At 42.6% G+C, this 20,189-nt stretch overlaps 1 protein-coding gene across 2 annotated transcripts in view; it reads left to right on the top strand.

Moving 5' to 3' along the window:
* The first annotated feature begins 304 nt into the window (after positions 1 to 304).
* nipa2 (NIPA magnesium transporter 2) overlaps positions 305 to 20,189 on the top strand; it is a 30,250-nt gene continuing 10,365 nt past the window's right edge. The window contains exons 1-3 of one of the 2 annotated variants that reach the window (XM_055636496.1): positions 305 to 447; positions 13,079 to 13,140; positions 16,521 to 16,758. In XM_055636496.1, coding sequence (XP_055492471.1) covers positions 16,620 to 16,758 — 139 coding nt within the window. In that variant the 5' untranslated portion in view covers positions 305 to 447; positions 13,079 to 13,140; positions 16,521 to 16,619. The remainder of the gene's footprint in view (positions 448 to 13,078; positions 13,141 to 16,520; positions 16,759 to 20,189) is intronic. The other variant, XM_055636497.1, reaches the window with a different exon arrangement.

Here is a 20,189-nt window from a genome sequence, read left to right as displayed (position 1 = left end):
AAATTGCTTCTTACAGGCTTGGGCAGTGGTGGGGTTTGGCCGCCAGGGCGGTAAGGGGCGCTGTTGCTGGCGGAGCGGCAGGTGGTGCGGTTGGGCCTCCGGGCCGGCAGGGGGTGCTGCTGCGACGGCGGCGGTTGGGCCTCCGGGCCGGCAGGGGGCGCTGCGGCACGAGGAGCGGTAGATGGCGCGGTTGGGCCTCCGGGACAGCAGGGGGCGCTGTTGCTGGAGGACCGGCAGGTGGTGCGGTTGGGCCTCCGGGACAGCAGGGGGCGCTGTTGCTGGAGGACCGGTAGATGGCGCGGTTGGGCCTCCGGAACAGCAGGGGGCGCTGCGGTGGCGGCAGTAGCAGCTTGGTCCTGGCGAAGGGGGAGCTAGTCGGTCGGTCGGTCGGTCGGTTGTCCGCTGCGGGAGGATGAAGGCGGCGCAAGGCCGCGGCTCCGGCGCCCGGTGAGTTACAGCTGGCAGCGGGGGCACAGAGAGAGAGAGGGCGGGGAGACGGGTCCAGACTCTGGGCGCCGCGGTCTCATCCCCCCCCCCCCCTCTCGCAGGGCTGTCAGGCGGCTCCCGAGGGGGCGGCGGCTACTGAGTGAGGCCGGCAGGAGGCCCGACCGTCTCCCACCCGCCTACCGACCCACTCCCGGGAGAGAGAGAGAGAGAGGCGGCCCGTAACCTTGACCACCGCTCGGGCTGACGTTTTTTCGACATCGTCCATCCCCTCCCCATGGACCAGACACTCTCCCACCCCCGGACAACGTCTCTGTCCCCCCTCCCCTCTGGATCCGGCACCTTCTCCTTCCTTCCCCCCCCCCCCCCCCTCCCCCCCTCCCTCCCCCCCCCCCCCCCGGGCACCTTCTCCTTCCCCCCCCCCCCCCCCCCCCCCCCCTCGGGCACCCTCTCCTCCCCCACCCCCCACCCCCTCCCTACTCCCCCCCCCCCCCCCGGGGCACCCTCTCCCTCCCCCACCCCGGACCTGGCACCCCTTGCTTCACCCTGGATCCGACACCTTCTCCCCCTCTCCCCCGGGCACCTTACCCTCCCCCCCGCATCCGACACCGCTACCCCTCCCCACGGACCCACTCCCCTCGGGCACCCCCTCTCACCCACACCCCCCCACTCTCCCATCCCCCCCCCTGGCCCACCCTCCCCTCCCCCCCCCAAGCCCCCCCCCTCCAGACAATCTCTCCCCGGTTCCTCCTCCTTCCAGACCCGACTACCGTCCCCTCTCCCTGGACCCTCGCCCCTCCCACCTCAAACATATAGGTTTGCTGCATTTTCGGATAACTTCAGGTGTCTGGTGCAATCACCGGTATTCAAATCGGTTCACAACTGGTCTCAGCATTTTGTACTTTCTGTGAGATCTTGGTGGTTCTGTTCATGCAGATCACTGGGACTAAAAACTAAAAGATGATGGGGAAAAAGACGGCGCTTCATTTTTCTTCCAGTTTATAAAATATTCATTCAGGTGTATTTTTAAATTTTAAATACAAGATCCATAATGATCAAAGAACACATTTTATTTTGTCTGCTATTTTCAGCTAATTTATATTCTCCAATTGTTTGTTTATATAGAGACGAGTAATAATTATGGAATTGCACTGTTGGGTTGATGATGCATTATGGATGGGGTTGCATCTGCTGTAAATGTTACACTTTATTTAACTGACAGGGAAACCTCCTTGATTTTTTTAAGGATAAATTTGTTCTCCACATCAGCTCATAATCTCTTTTGACCCTGGAAAACAAAATGTGGTCTACAGTTTTGAGCTATGATTACATGTTGAGGTTCTCAATTTCAGCTACCAAGGATTTAAATACAAACTACTTCATTAATGTAGAGTGATGACTTTGTAAATCAGCCATTTGTAAAACCAGTGGCAGGATATATGTTTGAAATAGGGCACAATCTGTGAGCAGATTGAACGTCAGATGACTGTTTACTCTCATAAACAATACCTGCCAGGTCCTGCGTTGCCCATGCTCTCTTCCAGCTTTTTTTTTAAACCACTCTTATGATCGGTCTGAAGAAGAGTCCCGATCTGAAACATCGCCTATACATATCCTGACCCAGTGAGCTACTCCAGCACTCTGTCTTGTTTTGTGAACCAGCATCTGCTGTTCCTCATTTCAACATCAAATTTGATCATTTCAAGGAATGTGGAAAGGATGGTGGTTCTGCTCCATGTGAGGGTATTTAGGCTCCTGCTTAATCACTTTTAACAAGCAACACGTTTTGATAGTGAGCAGACAAAAGATATTTGTTGCTGTGTTGCAGAAAAATCTTTGACATTTTTCAATAACCATAATAGGTTAGTGATTATTTGATGCAGTAGGTGGAAATATTATTAGCCAGCTATTATTCTGTAAATGTATGGTAAGGATGGTCTAAAACTTGACCAATATATATATTCATATTTTTGTCGGACTCAAAATCCCATAAAAACCTAACAACAAGACTTGAACATAATGAGGTTTTCGCAATGATATATTTGAGGAAGTGTGTTGTTTAAATGTCCTCACTAAGGTTGATCCTTCAATAAATTCAGACTACACTTGTTCATCAAGAGGCTAGACCACTAGCTATTGAACACTAGTGTTTTGACAACTAGTGCTTGGGTAAATTGTTTACAGTGTGAGTCAGACCAGTACAATGTTTTGGCCATAATTGCCTGTGGAATATTATACAACTGGAGATCAATGTCCTGCATGATGATTGATTGCAAACAAACATGTTTGGAGCATACAATATTTGAGTTTCTGCCATAACACCTTTTTACTGCAGTTTGTCCACAATACAGCAGTTTTTGGTAGCTTGTTAAAGGTTTCATGAATATTTTGCTTTTTATTCTGATCTTCAGTTGCTTACTTTGGTTAACTTTTAAATTACAGTTTATTTAATACTGAATTTCCCATGAATTGATTATTTACATTGCTTAATTTGAATTTCTATAACACGCCAAAAAATTGGATAAAGCAATCAATTATCATAAATTGTAATTTATTATGTTCAAGCTCGCGTTTATTGTTACTTACCAAGGTACAATGAAATTTGAGTTACCATACAGCCATACTATGTGAAAAGAACACCTGTACCAGATCGTGATGGTAGCTGTGAGAAGAGTGCGTGGCCAAGGTTGTGCGAGTCTGTGTGGATGCTAGAAATCCGAAATAAAATTAGAAAATGATGGGGGGAAATCACAGCAGGTCAGGCGGCATCTGTGGAAAGAGAATCAACTGGAAGACCCTTAGGACCTGAGAAAAAAGGTTATTTTAAGTTGCAGAGAAAATGGGGAGTACAAACAGAATGTCTTGTGATAGGATGAAATGATGTAAACGTTAAATATACAATTTAAGATGCTGTTAAGGTGAAGGTCGTGAGAAGGTGAATTTAGAAACAATGTTTTGTCTTGTGGAAAAATCAAGAACTAAGGACCACTTCAAAAAGAAGACGTTGCCAATTTTAGGCAGGTGAGCTGAAGGTTTATGACTGTGGATCTGTCGTCCATTTTCTGCACTGCCACCAATACAAGTTAAGTGATTTGACCAGAGTGCTGCATTGCTCTTACTCGAGTCATTCAGAATGTTAATAGTTCTGTTCATTGTTACTTTACATTGATACGTTGAACGGCAAAACGACTAAGCCATTTTGTTCTTTTTGAATCTGGTACGAAAGACTCATAAACTTGCACTGACTGCGTGAGTGAATGATTTTCATGTATTTCCTGTCTGATTTTATGCATGTGTAAATTACATTTATTGCCAACCATTTCACAATGAGAATTGGAGTACTTCCAATTGATGCCCGAGAATGCAGTTGCTGAATGCTGATTTCTTTTTTTTATCGCATTTGTTGGCAGTTTCTTGGAATCATGAAAGTTAAAAGCTGGTTGAAGGTTTACCTTTCTCAGTGTGGACTCTGCAGTTAGTGCTGTGGTACAGAAATGTTTCAGAAAGATGTAACAAACCATTAAGGTAGCAGGACACATTGCTTTCAGTAGCTGCAATCCGGATTGCTCTTAGTAAAACAATTGTCTGATGAATTTCTCAGTCATGAAAACTAGATATTTGAAACTCTGAAAACCAGCATGTTAATCAGCTGACCTAGTAATTATAGACCTGTTAGTTTGACGTCAGTGGTGGGCAAATTAATGGAAAGGATACTTAGAGATAATATATATAAGCAACTGGATAAACAGGGTCTGATTAGGAACAGTCATCATGGATTTGTGCCTGGAAGGTCATGTTTGACCAATCTTCTTGAATTTTTTGAAGAGGTTACTAGGGAAATTGATGAGGGCAAAGTGGTTGATGTTGTCTATATGGACTTTAGTAGGGCCTTTGACAAGGTTCCTCATGAAAGGTTGGTTAAGAAGGTTCAACTGTTGGGTATAAATGCAGGAATAGCAAGATGGATTCAACAGTGGCTGAATGGGAGAAGCCAGAGGGTAATGGTGGATGGCTGTTTATCGGGTTGGAGGCAGGTGACTAGTGGGGTGCCTCGGGGATCTGTGTTGGGTCCACTGGTGTTTGTCATGTACATCAATGATCTGGATGATGGTGTCGTAAATTGGATTAGTAAGTATGCTGATGATACTAAGATAGGCGGTGTTGTGGATAATGAAGTAGATTTCCAAAGTCTAAAGAGAGATTTAGGCCATTTGGAAGAGTGGGCTGAAAGATGGCAGATGGAGTTTAATGCTGATAAGTGTGAGGTGCTACCTCTTGGCAGGACAAATCAAAATAGGACGTACATGGTAAATGGTAGGGAATTGAAGAATACAGTTGAACAGAGGGATCTGGGTATAACCGTGCATAGTTCCTTGAAGGTGGAATCTCATATAGATAGGGTGGTAAAGAAAGCTTTTGGTATGCTAGCCTTTATAAATCAGAGCATTGAGTATAGAAGCTGGGATGTAATGTTAAAATTGTACAAGGCATTGGTGAGACCAAATCTGGAGTATGGTGTACAATTTTGGTCGCCCAATTATAGGAAGGATGTCAACAAAATAGAGAGAGTACAGAGGAGATTTACTAGAATGTTGCCTGGGTTTCAACAACTAAGTTACAGAGATAGGTTGAATAAGTTAGGTCTTTATTCTTTGGAGCGCAGAAGGTTAAGGGGGGACTTGATAGAGGTCTTTAAAATGATGAGAGGGATAGACAGAGTTGATGTGGACAAGCTTTTCCCTTTGAGAATAGGGAAGATTCAAACAAGAGGACATGACTTCAGAATTAAGGGACAGAAGTTTAGGGGTAATACGAGGGGGAACTTCTTTACTCAGAGAGTGGTAGCGGTGTGGAATGAGCTTCCAGTGGAAGTGGTGGAGACGGGTTCATTGGTATCATTTAAAAATAAATTGGATAGGTATAAGAACGGGAAAGGAATGGAGGGTTATGGTCTGAGTGCAGGTAGATGGGACTAGGGGAGAATAAGTGTTCGGCACGGACTAGAAGTGCGGTGATGGCCGGTTTCCGTGCTGTAATTGTTATATGGTTATATTCGTATATTAACTTTAGTCAAAACCAATAAAAGAACAAGTGTCAATACTCCATTGAGTATAAATGGGGATCCTGTGGATAGGGTGAACTGTTTTAAATATCTGGGAGTCCACATCTCTGAGGATATGACATGGTCATCACACGCCTCAGCACTGGTGAGTAAGGCAAGGCAGCGCCTTTACCACCTCAGGCAATTGCGGAAATTCAGAGTGTCTCTGAGGATCCTCCAGTGCTTCTACGCAGCAGCGGTGGAAAGCATCTTGTCCGGGAACATTACAATCTGGTTCGGGAATTGCTCTGCCAAGGACAAGAAGGCTCTGCAGAGAGTAGTGCGTTCGGCCGAACGCACTATGGGAACTTCACTCACCCCCCTGCAGGAACTATACAACAAGAGGTGCAACTCCAGAGCAAATAAAATCATGAGAGACCTCTTCCACCCCTGCAACAGACTGTTCCAGCCGCTGCGGTCAGGCAAACGCCTCCGTTGCCATGCAGTGAGAACAGAGAGGTTGAGAAGGAGTTTCTTCCCAGAGGCAATTCGGACTGTAAACGCCTTTCTCACCAGGGACTAACTGTACAGAACGTTTTTCCTTCTATTATTTATTACGTAAAATAATATGTGTGATTGTGTTTAGAATTTGTTTGGTTGTTTTGTTGTTCCGCGAGCATTGCCACTTTCATTTCACTGCACATCTCGTATGTGTATGTGACAAATAAACTTGACTTGACTTGACTTGACTTGATACACAAAAATGCTGGAGAAACTCAGCGGGTGCAGCAGCATCTATAGAGCGAAGGAAATTGGCAATGTTTCGGACCGAAACCCTTCTTCAGACTGTCAAAGTGCAAAGTGTCAATGACTTGTATGCAGCTTGCATTGTTAAAACTGTTGAAACAAAAGGTGTTTAATGCATACACCCAATTTACCAAAGAAACTTGAAATATTTGGTGAAATGGAAATATAACTAAGTAAAAATGGTTTTGGGGGACATTCGTTCGAAGGGAAAGTCAACTGTAATCACTAATTTAGAAAACAAAACAAAAAAAGAAGCAGGAGTTTGGCCGTTTGGCTTTTCATGCCTACCTGCTATTCATTAAGATCTTTTGTTTTGAGCTGTTTAGTTTAGAGATACAGTGCAGAAACAGGCCTGTCAGCCCACCGAGTTTGCACCGACCAGCGATCCGTGCACACTAACACTATCCTACACACACTGGGGACTATTTATCATTTATACCAAGCCAATTAACCTCCAAACCTGTACGTCTTTGAAGTGTGGAAAACCCACGCAGGCCACAGGGTGAACATACAAACTCCGTACAGACAAGCACCCATAGTCAGGATCGAACCCAGGTCTTTCCCGTTGTAAGGCAGTAGCTCTACCACTATGCACCGTGCCGCCCTTTCTTGTATTATACTCATCCGTCGATTTCCTCAGTGCCCAGAGATCTTTTGGTTAAATATATTCAGTGATTGAGCCTCCACAATCCTTTCGCTTAGAGAATTCTAAAGATTTACTGTGCATTAGTTATGGTCACAAGTTAGCAGTGGCATGCATTTACCACACCCCAGTTAGGTAGAGGACTGAGCTCCACGTTCATCACTCCACTTAGCCTGTTGCCCACTTGACATCAGTCCTCATGGGCAGCCTGTCCACACCAAATCATGAGAACAATTCATTGCAAGCGATGTTCCAGTGGAGAGAAAGATTTGAAGCAGGCTTCCAGCACAGGAGCGCACAGAGCTCGGTCTGAGCTGATGCTATTTTTAAAGCTAAGGGAAATACATATGTGTGAGTGTTAAAACAGAAAGGCCTTGAGCGCTATAATGGGACAACACTCTACGGAGTGGTGCTAAGCAGGATACCAGTGTACTGATGTAGTTATCAATGTCCTCAGTGCAGTATAAACTCCAATTATTTGTGGCAGCTGTGACTGCGAGTAGTCAGGAGATTGTGGGTTCAAATCCCATTGCAGTGATGAGCACACCTTTTGACGTGTATGTATTACAAAATATTTCTGGGCCCAATATAACAAGGATTGTGAAGCATCTGGATGAATTTCAGACATTTATCCAGGAGAATGATGGAGTTGCTGGCGAGGGAGTGGAGTTTGTGGCAGTGGCTGAACACAATGCCTTTAATATTTGCAATATTTAGTTGAGAATTGTTCTAATCGTCCTATTTTGTGAATGAACTAATGAATACGTTTATTGGCCAAGTATGTACACATACAAGGAATTTGCTTTGGTGCTCCGCTCACAAGTAACAACATGACATACAGTAACAATTAAGAATTATACATTAAACATTAATAATAAAACATTATAGTTTGAACATGTGAATGAAATAAAATACCAGAGCAAAATGAGGTGAGAGATTTTTGGTTATTGAGTAGAGCTACTACTCATGGGGGAAAAAATGTTTTTATGTCTAGTGGTGGCGGCTTTGACAGATTGTGGTGAGAGTGGTCAGAGATGATCCAACCCGCTCGCTTCCTGGCCCTTGCAGTGTACAGTACGTCAACGGGGGGGGGGGGGGGGGGGAAGGTTGCAGCCAACAAACTTCTCAGCTGATCGGACGATTCGCTGCAGCCTCCGGATGTCGGGCTTGGTGGCTGAACCAAACCAGACCATGATGGAGAAGGTGAGGACAGACTACGATGGCAGTATAGAATTGGACTATCATTGCCTGTGGCAGATTGTGTTTCCTCAGCTGCCGCAAGAAGTACATCCTCTGTTGGGCCTTTTTGACTGTGGAGTCGATGGTGCCCCCCCCCATTTCAGGTCCTTAAGTTCCAAGGAACTTAAAAGACTCCACGAATGTGACTGTGGGAGTTGTTGATGTTATGCGGGAGGAGCAGAGGAGGAGCTTTCCTAAAGTCTACTATCAAGTCCACAGTCTTAAGAGCATCGAGCTCCAGGTTGTTACAAATGCACCAGGAGGACGGCAGCTGTGTCACTTCCTGACTGTAGGCAGATTCTTCCCCTATCCTGGATCAATCCAATCAGGGTTGTGTCCATATAACCATATAACAATTACAGCACCGAAACAGGCCATCTCGGTCCTACAAGTCCATGCCGAACAACTTTTTTTCCCCTTAGTCCCACCTGCCTGCACTCATACCATAACCCTCCATTCCCTTCTCATCCCTCGTCAATTTCCCTAGTAACCTCTTCAAAAAATTAGTCAAACATGACCTTCCAGGCACAAATCCATGTTGACTGTTCCTAATCAGACCCTGTTTATCTAGGTGCTTATATATATTATCTCCAAGTATCTTTTCCATTAATTTGCCCACCACTGAAGTCAAACTAACAGGTCTATAATTGTGTATAATTGTATATAATTGTGTATAATTGTCTATGTGTCATCCGCAAACTTGAGAAGCTTGACAGAGGAGTCAGTGGAAGTGCAGTCGTTGGTGTAGAGAGAGTAAAGGAGAGGAGAGAGTACGCAGCCTTGTGGTCCGAGATGTGCTTTCCCAGTCTCGCATGCTACTTCCTGTCTGTCTTGAAGTTGGTGATCCACTGACAGAGGGATTTAGGCACAGTCATCTGGGAGAGTTTGGAGTGTAGTAGCTCTGACACAATGGTGTTGAATGCAGAACTAAAATCAATAAACAAAATCCTTGCATAGGTCCCCTGGCAGTCTAGGTGCTGGACGATGAAGTGGAGGCCTAGGTGTCATTCGCTGATCTATTGGCCCGGTATGCAAACGGCAGAGGGTCCAGTAAGGGGTTTGTGATATTTTTCAGCTAGGCCAGCGCAAGTCTTTCTAGGATCTTCATGACTACAGAGGTCAGTGCGACAGGCCTGGAGTCATTAAGACCAGTAATGAAGGTCTGAAGAAGGGGCTCAACCCGAAAAGTCACCTATTCCTTCGCTGCACAGATGCTGCCTCACCCACTGAGTTTCTCCAGCATTTTTATCCAGCTAAGACCTGTAATCCTTGTATTTTTGGGTACGGGGACAATAGTGGCGACTTTGAAGCAGGCAGGGATAGTACAGGTTTGCAGGGACTGGTTGAAAATGTCTGTGTAGACCGGTGCCAGTTGTTCGGCACAGAGCTTGAGGGTAGAGGGGGAAACATTGTCCAGTCCTGGAGATTTCCGGTGTCTTCTGAATTGCCTTCGGCAACTTCTATTGTTAGTGCTGGAGAAGTGAAGTTAGGAGGTGGGGGTAAACATTGGCCCAGTCTTTGCCGAGATGGAGTCAGGCCGGTGTTTTCTGTCTTCTGAAAGGGCCTGTCCTTGCAGACTGGAGTCCTCCTCAACTTCTATTGTTAGGGGGGGGGGGTGATGGAGAAGTACCAGTTAAGGGCAGTGGCAAGGAGGTGGGTGGTATTGTCCAAAGAGCGGGGGGGCTTTCCTCTTCTAACTGGTGATTTCCAGTCTGTGGTTGAATATACTGGATGGGATCAGGCGTCGTAAGATTTGCTGTTGGTTACTGTGGTGATGGGAGAGGGGTGGGGTTGTAACTGAAAGGGCCCTGTCCTTGCAGACTGGAGTTGGCTGAAAATAGGTATGCACTTGTGTGAGTGTAGATGAAATTAATAGGGAGAGAGGGGAAAATGAACAGGTACCAGGATTAATTTTTCTGTTGTATCGTACCTGCAGTGGAACGAAATTCAGGTTTTTGGTCTGCTAACCCTTGTCCAAGGAGCGGGGGGGCGTCTCTTGTAACCCGCGATTTCTTGCAAGCCCTGTTCCATTGGCATAAGGCAAAAATGCGTCACTAGTGGATTTGCCGTTGGCAACTACTGGGGTGCCATGGGATTATCTACTGGGGTTGTAACTGATGGCAATCTATATTAATGGCTTGGCTGAAGGGAGGGAGCGCACTTGCTCGCAAATGAGTGTAGATGAAATTAATAGGAGTATAATCTGTGAAAACATGAGATCATCACTTGGAGAGGAAGAAAGACAAAATGAAATGAAACTACAAAATGTTGTGATGCATGGAGATCAGGAGAACACAGTATCTGAAACACTGCAGTTTAGTTTATTGTCGTGTACTGAGGTACTGAAAAGCTTTAGAAAAGATAGTATGTAGTTGAGCAAGTAGTTGGGAATGTGGATTTTATGGAACAAACAGCGGAATAGAAAATTGGGAAATTTTAATGTGCCATGTACAGGCTTCCGGTGGGAACATACCTGTAATTTTGATCTCTGCTTAAGGATACTTGAGCCAACGCAATGAAAGTTAATTTTTTTAATTTGTTATTGGATGAAGGGATTAATGTAGGAAGAGAGATTTGAGTTTAGAAGAATGGTGTATTGTATTGGTATGGCATGGCATTGGTGTATTGTCGTGTGTACCAAGATACAGTGAAAAACGCTGTCCACCAAGTTCAACGTTCAAATTTATTTGTCACATGCACCATAAGGTGCAGTGAAATGTAATTTACCATGCAGCAGCATTACAATTAAAAAAGGACACAATACACAACATAATTCAACACATTTTATCCAAGATTAAAAAAACATCCGTACATGATTACAATCAAAAACCAGGTATGAATACAACAGGTAGTGTAAAGAGGAAGGAACCAGTGCAACATATAATGTTGCAGCTGCAGAGCAAGTGCAGTTAAATCATTGCAGTCTGCAACAAGGCAAATGGTAAGGGGCGGGGCGGCGGTTGGTAAAACATTTGTCAGCTTGTGAGAGGTTCATTTAACAGTGGGAAATAAGCTGTCCTTGAATCTGGAGGTTTGTTTCTTGGCCAATGGGAGAGGGAAAAGAGGAATAACAAGATGATCCAAATGGTGTGATTACTGTGAAGCATAATGTGAAGAAAAAGTAAGTTACAATTATGCAGAATGTTGAAATTCTATAGAAATCATTCAAAATTAAATTGGTGCGTGAATCTAAAGGGACGTAGTTTTGAGAGGCAATGTTAGTTTTATGGTAAAAATGATTAAAATAAAGACTTTGCTAAGTTATGGACCATGCACAAAGCTAAATCAGCAGACCTCCAAATTTACTAGAATGGATTAAACAATGCCACAGTGAATTTGTACCTGTTTATTGGAAGGGGAAGTCACCAAAACAAGGCAGAAAAGTGCAACTTTCTCATCACTCCAATGTTCCCACATAAAATAGCTGTCCAGCCAGGCTTCACATACTCTCAAACGTCTTATTACAGTGGTTTCTCTTCATGCTGTTCCTCCAGAATGTAAATTGATATTTAGCAGAATTTACATAATCACAGAAAAAGATTTCTTTTGAAGCGATAGCACCAGAAAGATTATGTTGCATGGCGAGAGGGAGGTAGTGCTTTGGGTAATTCTGAATTTCTTTGATTTTTTGAATGGATGTAGCAATAGACTTCAAAAAGTGATTTATATACCACGAATGAAAGAATGAAGAACAGCTGCACACAGTAAAACTACTTAATCCAATTCCTGACAATTTGGAAATCCCCAAGGTTTCACATCCAGCTCATTGAGTATATTTACTATCCTCCCTTCCCACTCACTGGAATGCTGCGAACATTTATTGTAATGCTATTTATTATTTAAACAAGTGAATTTAAAGCACGTTGTATTAGTGCAGGTCATCCCCAGTAACGGCAGGGATTCATTTTTGTGAACTGTTCATAACCTGAACAATTCTCGAGTGAAGAAAGTGATAGCAAACCCAGCAGAAGGTGCCTGCAATAAGCAACAGATCAGTCCTTCCAGTCTCCCAAACATTCATTCATATGATCAGACTGTACATAAGTTGGACATTCGTAAGTTGGGGGAGGTGATCTGTAGGAGTAACATCTATTAGTCTGGAAAATCACTCCCAAAGCCCAGAGAGTGCTGGATTTGGGAATTTGATTGTACATTTATTTAATGTTGGATACCTTGTTCAGGGGATAAATGCTTAAAACATTCAAATTATTTCACGTTCACATTATTTTCCATTGAGTTGAGCAATCACAGAGATCAGATTATTGGTGGACAAAAATGCTGGCGAAACTCAGCGGGTGAGGCATCATCAATGGAGCGAAGGAAATAGGCGATGTTTCGGGTCGAGACCCTTCTTCAGACCCTATTTCGTTAGATGCTGCCTCACCCGCTGAGTTTCTCCAGCATTTCGTCTACCTTTGATTTTCCACCATCAGCAGTTCCTTCTTAAACAAGAGATCAGATTATTGCTCAGTGAACTATGGATGAGTTCTATTGCAGCGTAAACATCTTTGTTAATAATTCATCCTTTTGCCAAATATAGCGCAGGAAAATATTTTTCTGCCTTACCATTGTCATAAACAAGTTTTCTTTAACATTTAACACCTTCACTGAAGGCGATCTTGAACAATTTCGATAGCTTTAGCAGAATGGGTCAAGTAGGCATATAATTAATCAAAATGTTTCATACCTGAAATAAACAGGTCATATTTTCCAGTGCTATACAACATGTGAAGTTTGATCTAACATTGTTAATACTATCATGGCAACTATGATCTGAAATGTTCAAACAAAGGTTTCATTCTGGTATGTACTTTGATCTGTGAGCTGTGTATGTTTGTGCTGTTTATTCACAGTGATGGCCTTCCTGGTCCATTTTTTTCCTAATTAATGTATTTCCTCAACAGACTCACCAAATCGCAGTGATAAATGAAACTCAAGTGGATTTATTGAAAAAAAGAACTGCATGGTAATATTAAAAAACAACAGTTTGTAAGAGATTTTAAACATTAATTGAATTGGTTTAATATACTGTTTTGGTAACGCCATGTATAATCCCAGATAAATATGGGTGAGAAATACTCAGCGTTAACACCTCTTTGTAGTTTACAGAAATTGTACAGTAGTTTAAATACCCTCTTCTACCTAGCCGTATTTGTGGTACTCATGAAAATAGTTGCTTAATAGAGCTACAAAATGTAGCTAAGTTTGTGGAAAATAATAGGATCCATCAATTTCTCAAGTTTAAAATTTGGAATTTTGTTTCAATTCTGTCCTTGTCGTCTTTCTAAGTTTTGTACCTTCTGTGTTACAATCCTTGGGAACTGCTGAGCTCATCCAAGTCTTCCATGTATTAAATTTTACATTACCATTCTCACCATGCCTCCATTTGCTTTGGTTCTACCTCTTAAAATTTGCCCTTTTCATCCAAAGCAAAACAGAATACTGCTGGAGGAACTCAGCGGGTCAGGCAATGTCTGTGCAAGTGGAGAGATATATCAACGTTTCTAGTTGAGATCCCGCACCAGGACTGAGTGCAGAGGGGAGTTAATGAAAATGGTGAAGGGGAGGAACTGGCAAATGATCGGTGGAGCCAGAGGGAGGGGGCATTATTTTCCTTTTAACTGTCTGCAGTGGATCCAATCCATGCTCAAGCGAGTATGTCCTGCCAAATGCCATTTGCCCTCATCCAGAAGGAGAGGTGGCAGCTGAATTTATTAAATTAATGCAAATCCCAGTTTTTCACAGCCCACCTAATTTTAAACAGCTTGTATATCTATAGGGCACAATCTGATCCTTTATTTTGAATATTTGTCAAATCTCCCTTGGTTTTATGCTTTTTCCAGAGAAACAAGACACAACATGATATCCATGGGTTTTTAAATCAGATTTGATGCCACTTGTCTTCAATTTCCCCAGTGAGAGAGGGAAGGAGCATTCTAGATAATTCCTTCCAAGGCCTCATTATAATGTTTGCTGATATTGACCTGTGCAGGGATTGTGGATTGTCCTACCAATAATTGGCAGTACTCATTTATTACCCTATCTTTGCAGCCTTGAATTTTTAATAATGTTCTAGATTAAAACACTGGTCTTCTAGTTTACAGACTTTATTTTACAAGGAATGCGGGTTTGACATTGGCCCTACCCATGTGTTTATATAAATCATGTTTTTAATAAAAGTAAAACTCATATTTGAAGGGCATTGAAAGACACAGTTCCAGTATGTGTGTTTAGGAGACTGCACAGGAAAAACAGGCTTTTATTAATGGTGCGTGACATGTTCTGAGAATACCATAAGACCTTCAGCAGTTCACAATGAAAAATGTTTAGGAAAATATTAATTCTCCCGTGAAGGGCATCCAATTCAGTCATCCATTATGTCTTGTGCAACACCTTCAGAGATTTTGGCACGGCACGGATGGGTTACTTTGTGGATGAGCATAATTAGGGCCAATTTTTATATTTGTATTTGAATTTTCAACAAGCTGCCACATGAGTGACTAATTCAGAAGGGAGAAACCTTGGGGATTTGAGGGAGTTCTTGAGGTGGAAGAGTAATCGGCTGTATTTTCATATGGTAAGGTTGTTATGAAGTTAGGATTCATTACCCAGTATCGGTTTGTGTATCCGGGCAAAGACTACAAACTGACTGAAGTGGAATAGGGAGGTGGTTTGCATTATGACACAATGTCAGGAATAACCATTATAATAATAGCCATTACAGGATAGAAGCTCTCAATAATTTACTTCAATAAAGCAGCTTGCAAATTATCTTCCTTTGTGGTTTACATCAAAAATAAAAGCCCTTTTTTCTTGCTAAACTAAACCAGAAGACCAGTGTTTTAGTCCAGGACATAATTAAAAATTCAAGGCTGCATATTTTTCATGGTTTGTTCTGGTTTTGCATTCTTGAGATTGTTGCTGCTGAGTTGAATAGAATGAATGCTTGGTCACATCTTGTGATTCTATCTGTTACACATTCATCCATCTGTTAAATTTGCACTGGGTGTTTACTGTATGTTGTAGACAACTGGGACGGCAAACATGTCTTACTGAGCTTTATCCTCACAAATACTGGTTAGATTTATCCCCAGCCTGAAATGAGTGCACTTCCACCACTCTGTCCCAACCACACCAAAATAAAACTGTCAATTCAAAACTTTGAAAGCAAGCTCGCGACCGGTTTAAAAAAAAGTTAGTGCTGTATGTTCACAGCTGAAGTTGAATCTTGTAAATCTAATTTTCTATTGCCCCTCTTGATTCCCAAAGAGAAAGGCAGTTCACACTAGTCCATTCCTTGAGTTTATTTGAAGAATATCTGTTAGTATTGTAATTGATTATTCATATTGATGGTAAATTAATTCAGTTGTGAATTGGAGTTGCTGTTGGAAGATTTCTGAATAGGGACTATTATTGGAATTTGGGATCATTGATGGTTAAAGTGAAGTGTTGGAGCTGCATAAGTAGGAATGGAGGGCATGGTCAGCTAAATAGAACCAATAACTGGGTTAGGGGCTAGATTTGTCACTGGAGTTGGAAGATATGTATTCTTTACAACATGTATCATTTACTCCACATTTTTCTCCACTTTTCTGTTTTGAAATGTGTAAAATTCTGTTTAATTATTGCTGTCATCTATATTCTCCAGAAATGCTGACTGAATGGCTGAGTAACTAGCACAGTGTCATTTTTTATAAACTAGCATTTTGGGTAGCGCAGCAGTAGAGTTACGGCCTTACAGGGCCAGAGACCCGTGATTACGGGTGCTGTCTGTATGGAGTTTGTACCTTCTCCCTGTGACAGTGTGGGTTATCTCCGGGTGCTGTGGTTTCCTACTACACTTTAAAGGCATACAGGTTTTAGGTTAATTGGCTTTGGTAAAATTGTAAATTGTCCCTAGTGTGCAGGATAGTGCTAGTGTGATCGCTGGTCGAAGTGGGCCAAAGGGCCTGTTTCTGCGCTGAATCTCTATTATGAAAGTTTAAATCTGAACTTCCTTGTTTCTTTATTGGCCTCTTATGGAATTTCATTCCTCTGGAAAAACCAGACAAGTGTAATTACAATTGGTGTTTGTGAACAATTACACTAGAAAATACACTTTCATCATTTTAAATACTCATTGTGCTGTGCAGCTTATCCATGAAGTATCTCACAAGATTACCAGCAACCCAATAACAGGCATTTCATTGCACAATCCAAGCACATTTCTCATGTTTGAGAAAGGCTATGTGATGTGAAACACACATACCATGAGGAAATGGGCTATAGACATTCTGCTTCAATGCATTTCTGAGGAATCAGTACAGTAAAATGTTTTGACTTCTTATTTATGCTCTTCAATTGCAGTGCAAGGCATCACCTGTATCAAGTTGCATCGCTCACAGTGGCAGCTCTTCAACTTGCCATTTAATGTGTTAAACTCCCTGCTTGCCCACGCCAAGAAGAATGGGGCAGGAAAAAGGAAAATATGACTTTTACCTGGGCTTGATTCTAGCCATTAGCTCCAGCATTTTTATTGGAGGGAGTTTCATCCTGAAAAAGAAGGGTCTCCTCAGACTGGCCAAGAAAGGGTCGATGAGAGCAGGTGAGGTTCTGTTTGCAAAATGGCCACACAGTAACAATGTGAATAAAAATAAACTTGTTTTGCGTCACTATTCGTATCCCTGCTTCATCATCTCATCGGCTGGAGGCTGACAATAAATAAGAAAAACTATTTTAAATCCACGCATACTTCCATGTGGTATTTCATTTTTTCTAAAGTCATACTCATTTTTATGTAAGTATGGGTGTAAATATTGACAGATGTATACAAACACTACTAACCAAGGAAACTCCATAAGGTGTCAGTTGAAATTCTTGTTGCTCCTTAAGATATGTTTATACTTGTGCCTTTGGATATCTTTCTGAGAGATTAGATGTGCATTCAGTTCATAGAATAATATATAACATGGAATAAGACATTCATGCCTTTCATGCTTGGCATGTCTTTAAAATACCTATATAATTTGTTCCATTCCCTTTCGCTGTATTCTGGAATATTTTCCCCCTTGAACTGTTTAAAATTGTATTTTGAAAGTTACAATTGAATCCAGATGATAGCAACCAGCTGTACCAATTTACACCTCTGTGCCCTATCCCATACCTTCTGTCTGTTTTAGTATGTTATCTTGTACTCTTTGTTTTGTGGTTGCTGATACATCTCTCACTGGAAACATCTCCTTATTTGTTCTCTCAAACCCTTTTTAATTATGAAAACTTGATGAAAGTCACATTACCACTGAGAATAATCCCAGTTTAACTAATGTGTCAACATAAATAATGCCTTGACCACTGATGCTGTGATAGTACAGTGCCCTCCATAATGTTTGGGACAAAGACCATCATTTATTTATTTGCCTCTGTACTCCACAATTTGAGATTTGTGATAGAAAATAATCACATGTGGTTAAAGTGCACATTGTTAGATTTTATTAAAGGGTATTTTTATACATTTTGGTTTCACCATGTAGAAATAGGGATGAGGTCCAGCTCCTAGCAGCATGGTGCGCTGACAACAACCTGGCCCTTAACTCCAAGAAGACCAAGGAGCTCATTGTAGACTTCAGGCAGTCTAGGGGCGGCACGCACACCCCCATCCACATTAACGGGACGGAGGTGGAACGTGTTTCCAGCTTCAGGTTCCGGGGGTCAACATCTCTGATATCTCTCTTGGACCCACAATACCTCAACTCTGGTCAAGAAGGCTCACCAGCGTCTCTTCTTCCTGAGGAGACTGAAGAAGGTCCATCTGTATCCTCAGATTCTGGTGAACTTCTACCGCTGCACCATCGAGAGCATCCTTACCAACTGTATCACAGTATGGTGTGGCAACTGCTCTGTCTCCGACAGGAAAGCACTGCAGAGGGTGGTGAAAATTGCCCAACGCATCACCGGTTCCTCGCTCCCCTCCATTGAGTCTGTCCAAAGCAAGCGTTGTCTGCGAAGGGCGCTCAGCATCGCCAAGGACTGCTCTCACCCCAGCCACAGACTGTTTATCCTCCTACCATCCGGGAGGCGCTACAGGTCTCTCCGTTGCCGGACCAGCAGGGCCAGGAACAGCTTCTTCCCTGCGGCTGTCACACTACTCCTCACTGTACCCCGGTGATTGCCAATCACCCCCCCCCCCCCACCGGACACTCCTCCCACAGGAAAAACACTATGACTGTGTGCATGTAAATAGATTTATTTATTGAAATCATATTCTATGTCGTTCTTCCAGGGAGATGCTAACTGCATTTCGTTGTCTCTGTACTGTACACTGACAATGACAATTAAAGTTGAATCGGAATCGGAAATTACATCTGTGCTTATACATAGTCTCCCCATTTCAGGACACCATAATGTTTGGGACACATGGCTTCACAGATGTTTGTAATTGCTCAGGTGTGTTTAAATGCCTCCTTAATGAAGGTATATGAGAGCTCACAGTACATAGTCTTTCCTCCAGTCTTTCTATCACCTTTGGAAACTTTTATTGCTGTTTATCAACATGAGGACCAAAGTTGTGCCAATGAAAGACAAATAAGCCATTATGAGACTGAGAAACAAGAATAAAACTGTTAGACATCAGCCAAACCTTAGGCTTACCAAAATCAACTGTTTGGAACATCATTAAGAAGAAAGAGAGCACTGGTGAGCTTACTAATCGCAAAGGGACTGGCAGGCCAAGGAAGGCCTCCACAGCTGATGACAGAAGAATTCTCTCTAAAGAAGAAAAATCCCCAAACACCTGTCCGACAGATCAGAAACACTCACCAGGTGTGGATTTGTCAATGACCACTGTCCGCAGAAGACTTCATGAACAGAAATACAGAGGCTACACAAGATGCAAACCACTGGTTAGCAACAAAAAAAAGGGTGGCCAGATTACAGTTTGCCAAGAAGTACTTAAAAGAGCAACCACAGTCCTGGAAAAAGGTCTTGTGGACAGATGAGATGAAGATTAACTTATATCAGAGTGATGGCAAGAGCAAAGTATGGAAGAGATAAGGAACTGCCCAAGATCCAAAGCATACCACCTCATCTGTGAAACACAGTGGTGGGGGTGTTATGGCCTGGGCATGTATGGCTGCTGAAGGAACTGGCTCACTTATTTTCATTGATGATACAACTACTGAATCCAATGACTACAATTTTCATTGATGATACAAGTAGCATAATGAATTCTGAAGTTTATAGACACATCCTATCTGCTCAAGTTCAAACAAATGCCTCAAAACTCATTGGCCGATAGTTCCTTCTACAGCAAGACATTGATTCCAAACATACTGCTAAAGTAACAAAGGAGTTTTTCAAAGTTAAAAATAGTCAATTCTTTAGTGGCCAAGTTAATTGAGCATGCCTTTTGTATGCTGAAGAGAAAACTGAAGGGGACTAGCCCCAAAACAAGCATAAGCTAAAGATGGCTGCAATACAGGCCTGGCAGAGCATCACCAGAGAAGACACCCAGCAACTGGTGATGTCCATGAATCACAGACTTCAAGCAGGCATTGCATGCAGAGGATATGCAACAAAATATTAAACATGACTACTTTCATTTACATGACATTGCTGTGTCCCAAACATTATGGTGCCCTGAAATGGGGGGGGGGGAGAAAACTATGTATAGACACAATTGTAATTTCTACATGGTAAAACCAAAATGTATAAAAATGGCCTTTATTAAAATCTGGCACTTTAACCACATGTGATTTTCTCTATTACAAATCTCAAATTGTGCAGTACAGAGGCAAATAAATAAATGATAAGTCTTTGTCCCAAACATTATGGAGGGCACTGTAGATCCTTATATTTACTCCATGGGCCTTGGAGTGTGTCCCCTGAACTGGTCAAAATACCAGCTTGTACCTGACCTGCGCCTTATTAAAGATTATCCAACTTTTGTTGTTTTTGTGCTCTGTATTTTGCCATTCTGAGGATCCTGTGTACCTTAAAACAAACAGCACAGAAGCAGTCCCTTCAGCCCAAAATTTCCAC

Source organism: Leucoraja erinacea, chromosome 6 (assembly GCF_028641065.1).
Source record: "Leucoraja erinacea ecotype New England chromosome 6, Leri_hhj_1, whole genome shotgun sequence".
Taxonomy (NCBI): domain Eukaryota; kingdom Metazoa; phylum Chordata; class Chondrichthyes; order Rajiformes; family Rajidae; genus Leucoraja; species Leucoraja erinaceus.
The sequence above is the reverse complement of the archived record's forward strand: the minus strand, read 5'-3'. Positions and strand labels throughout refer to the sequence as shown.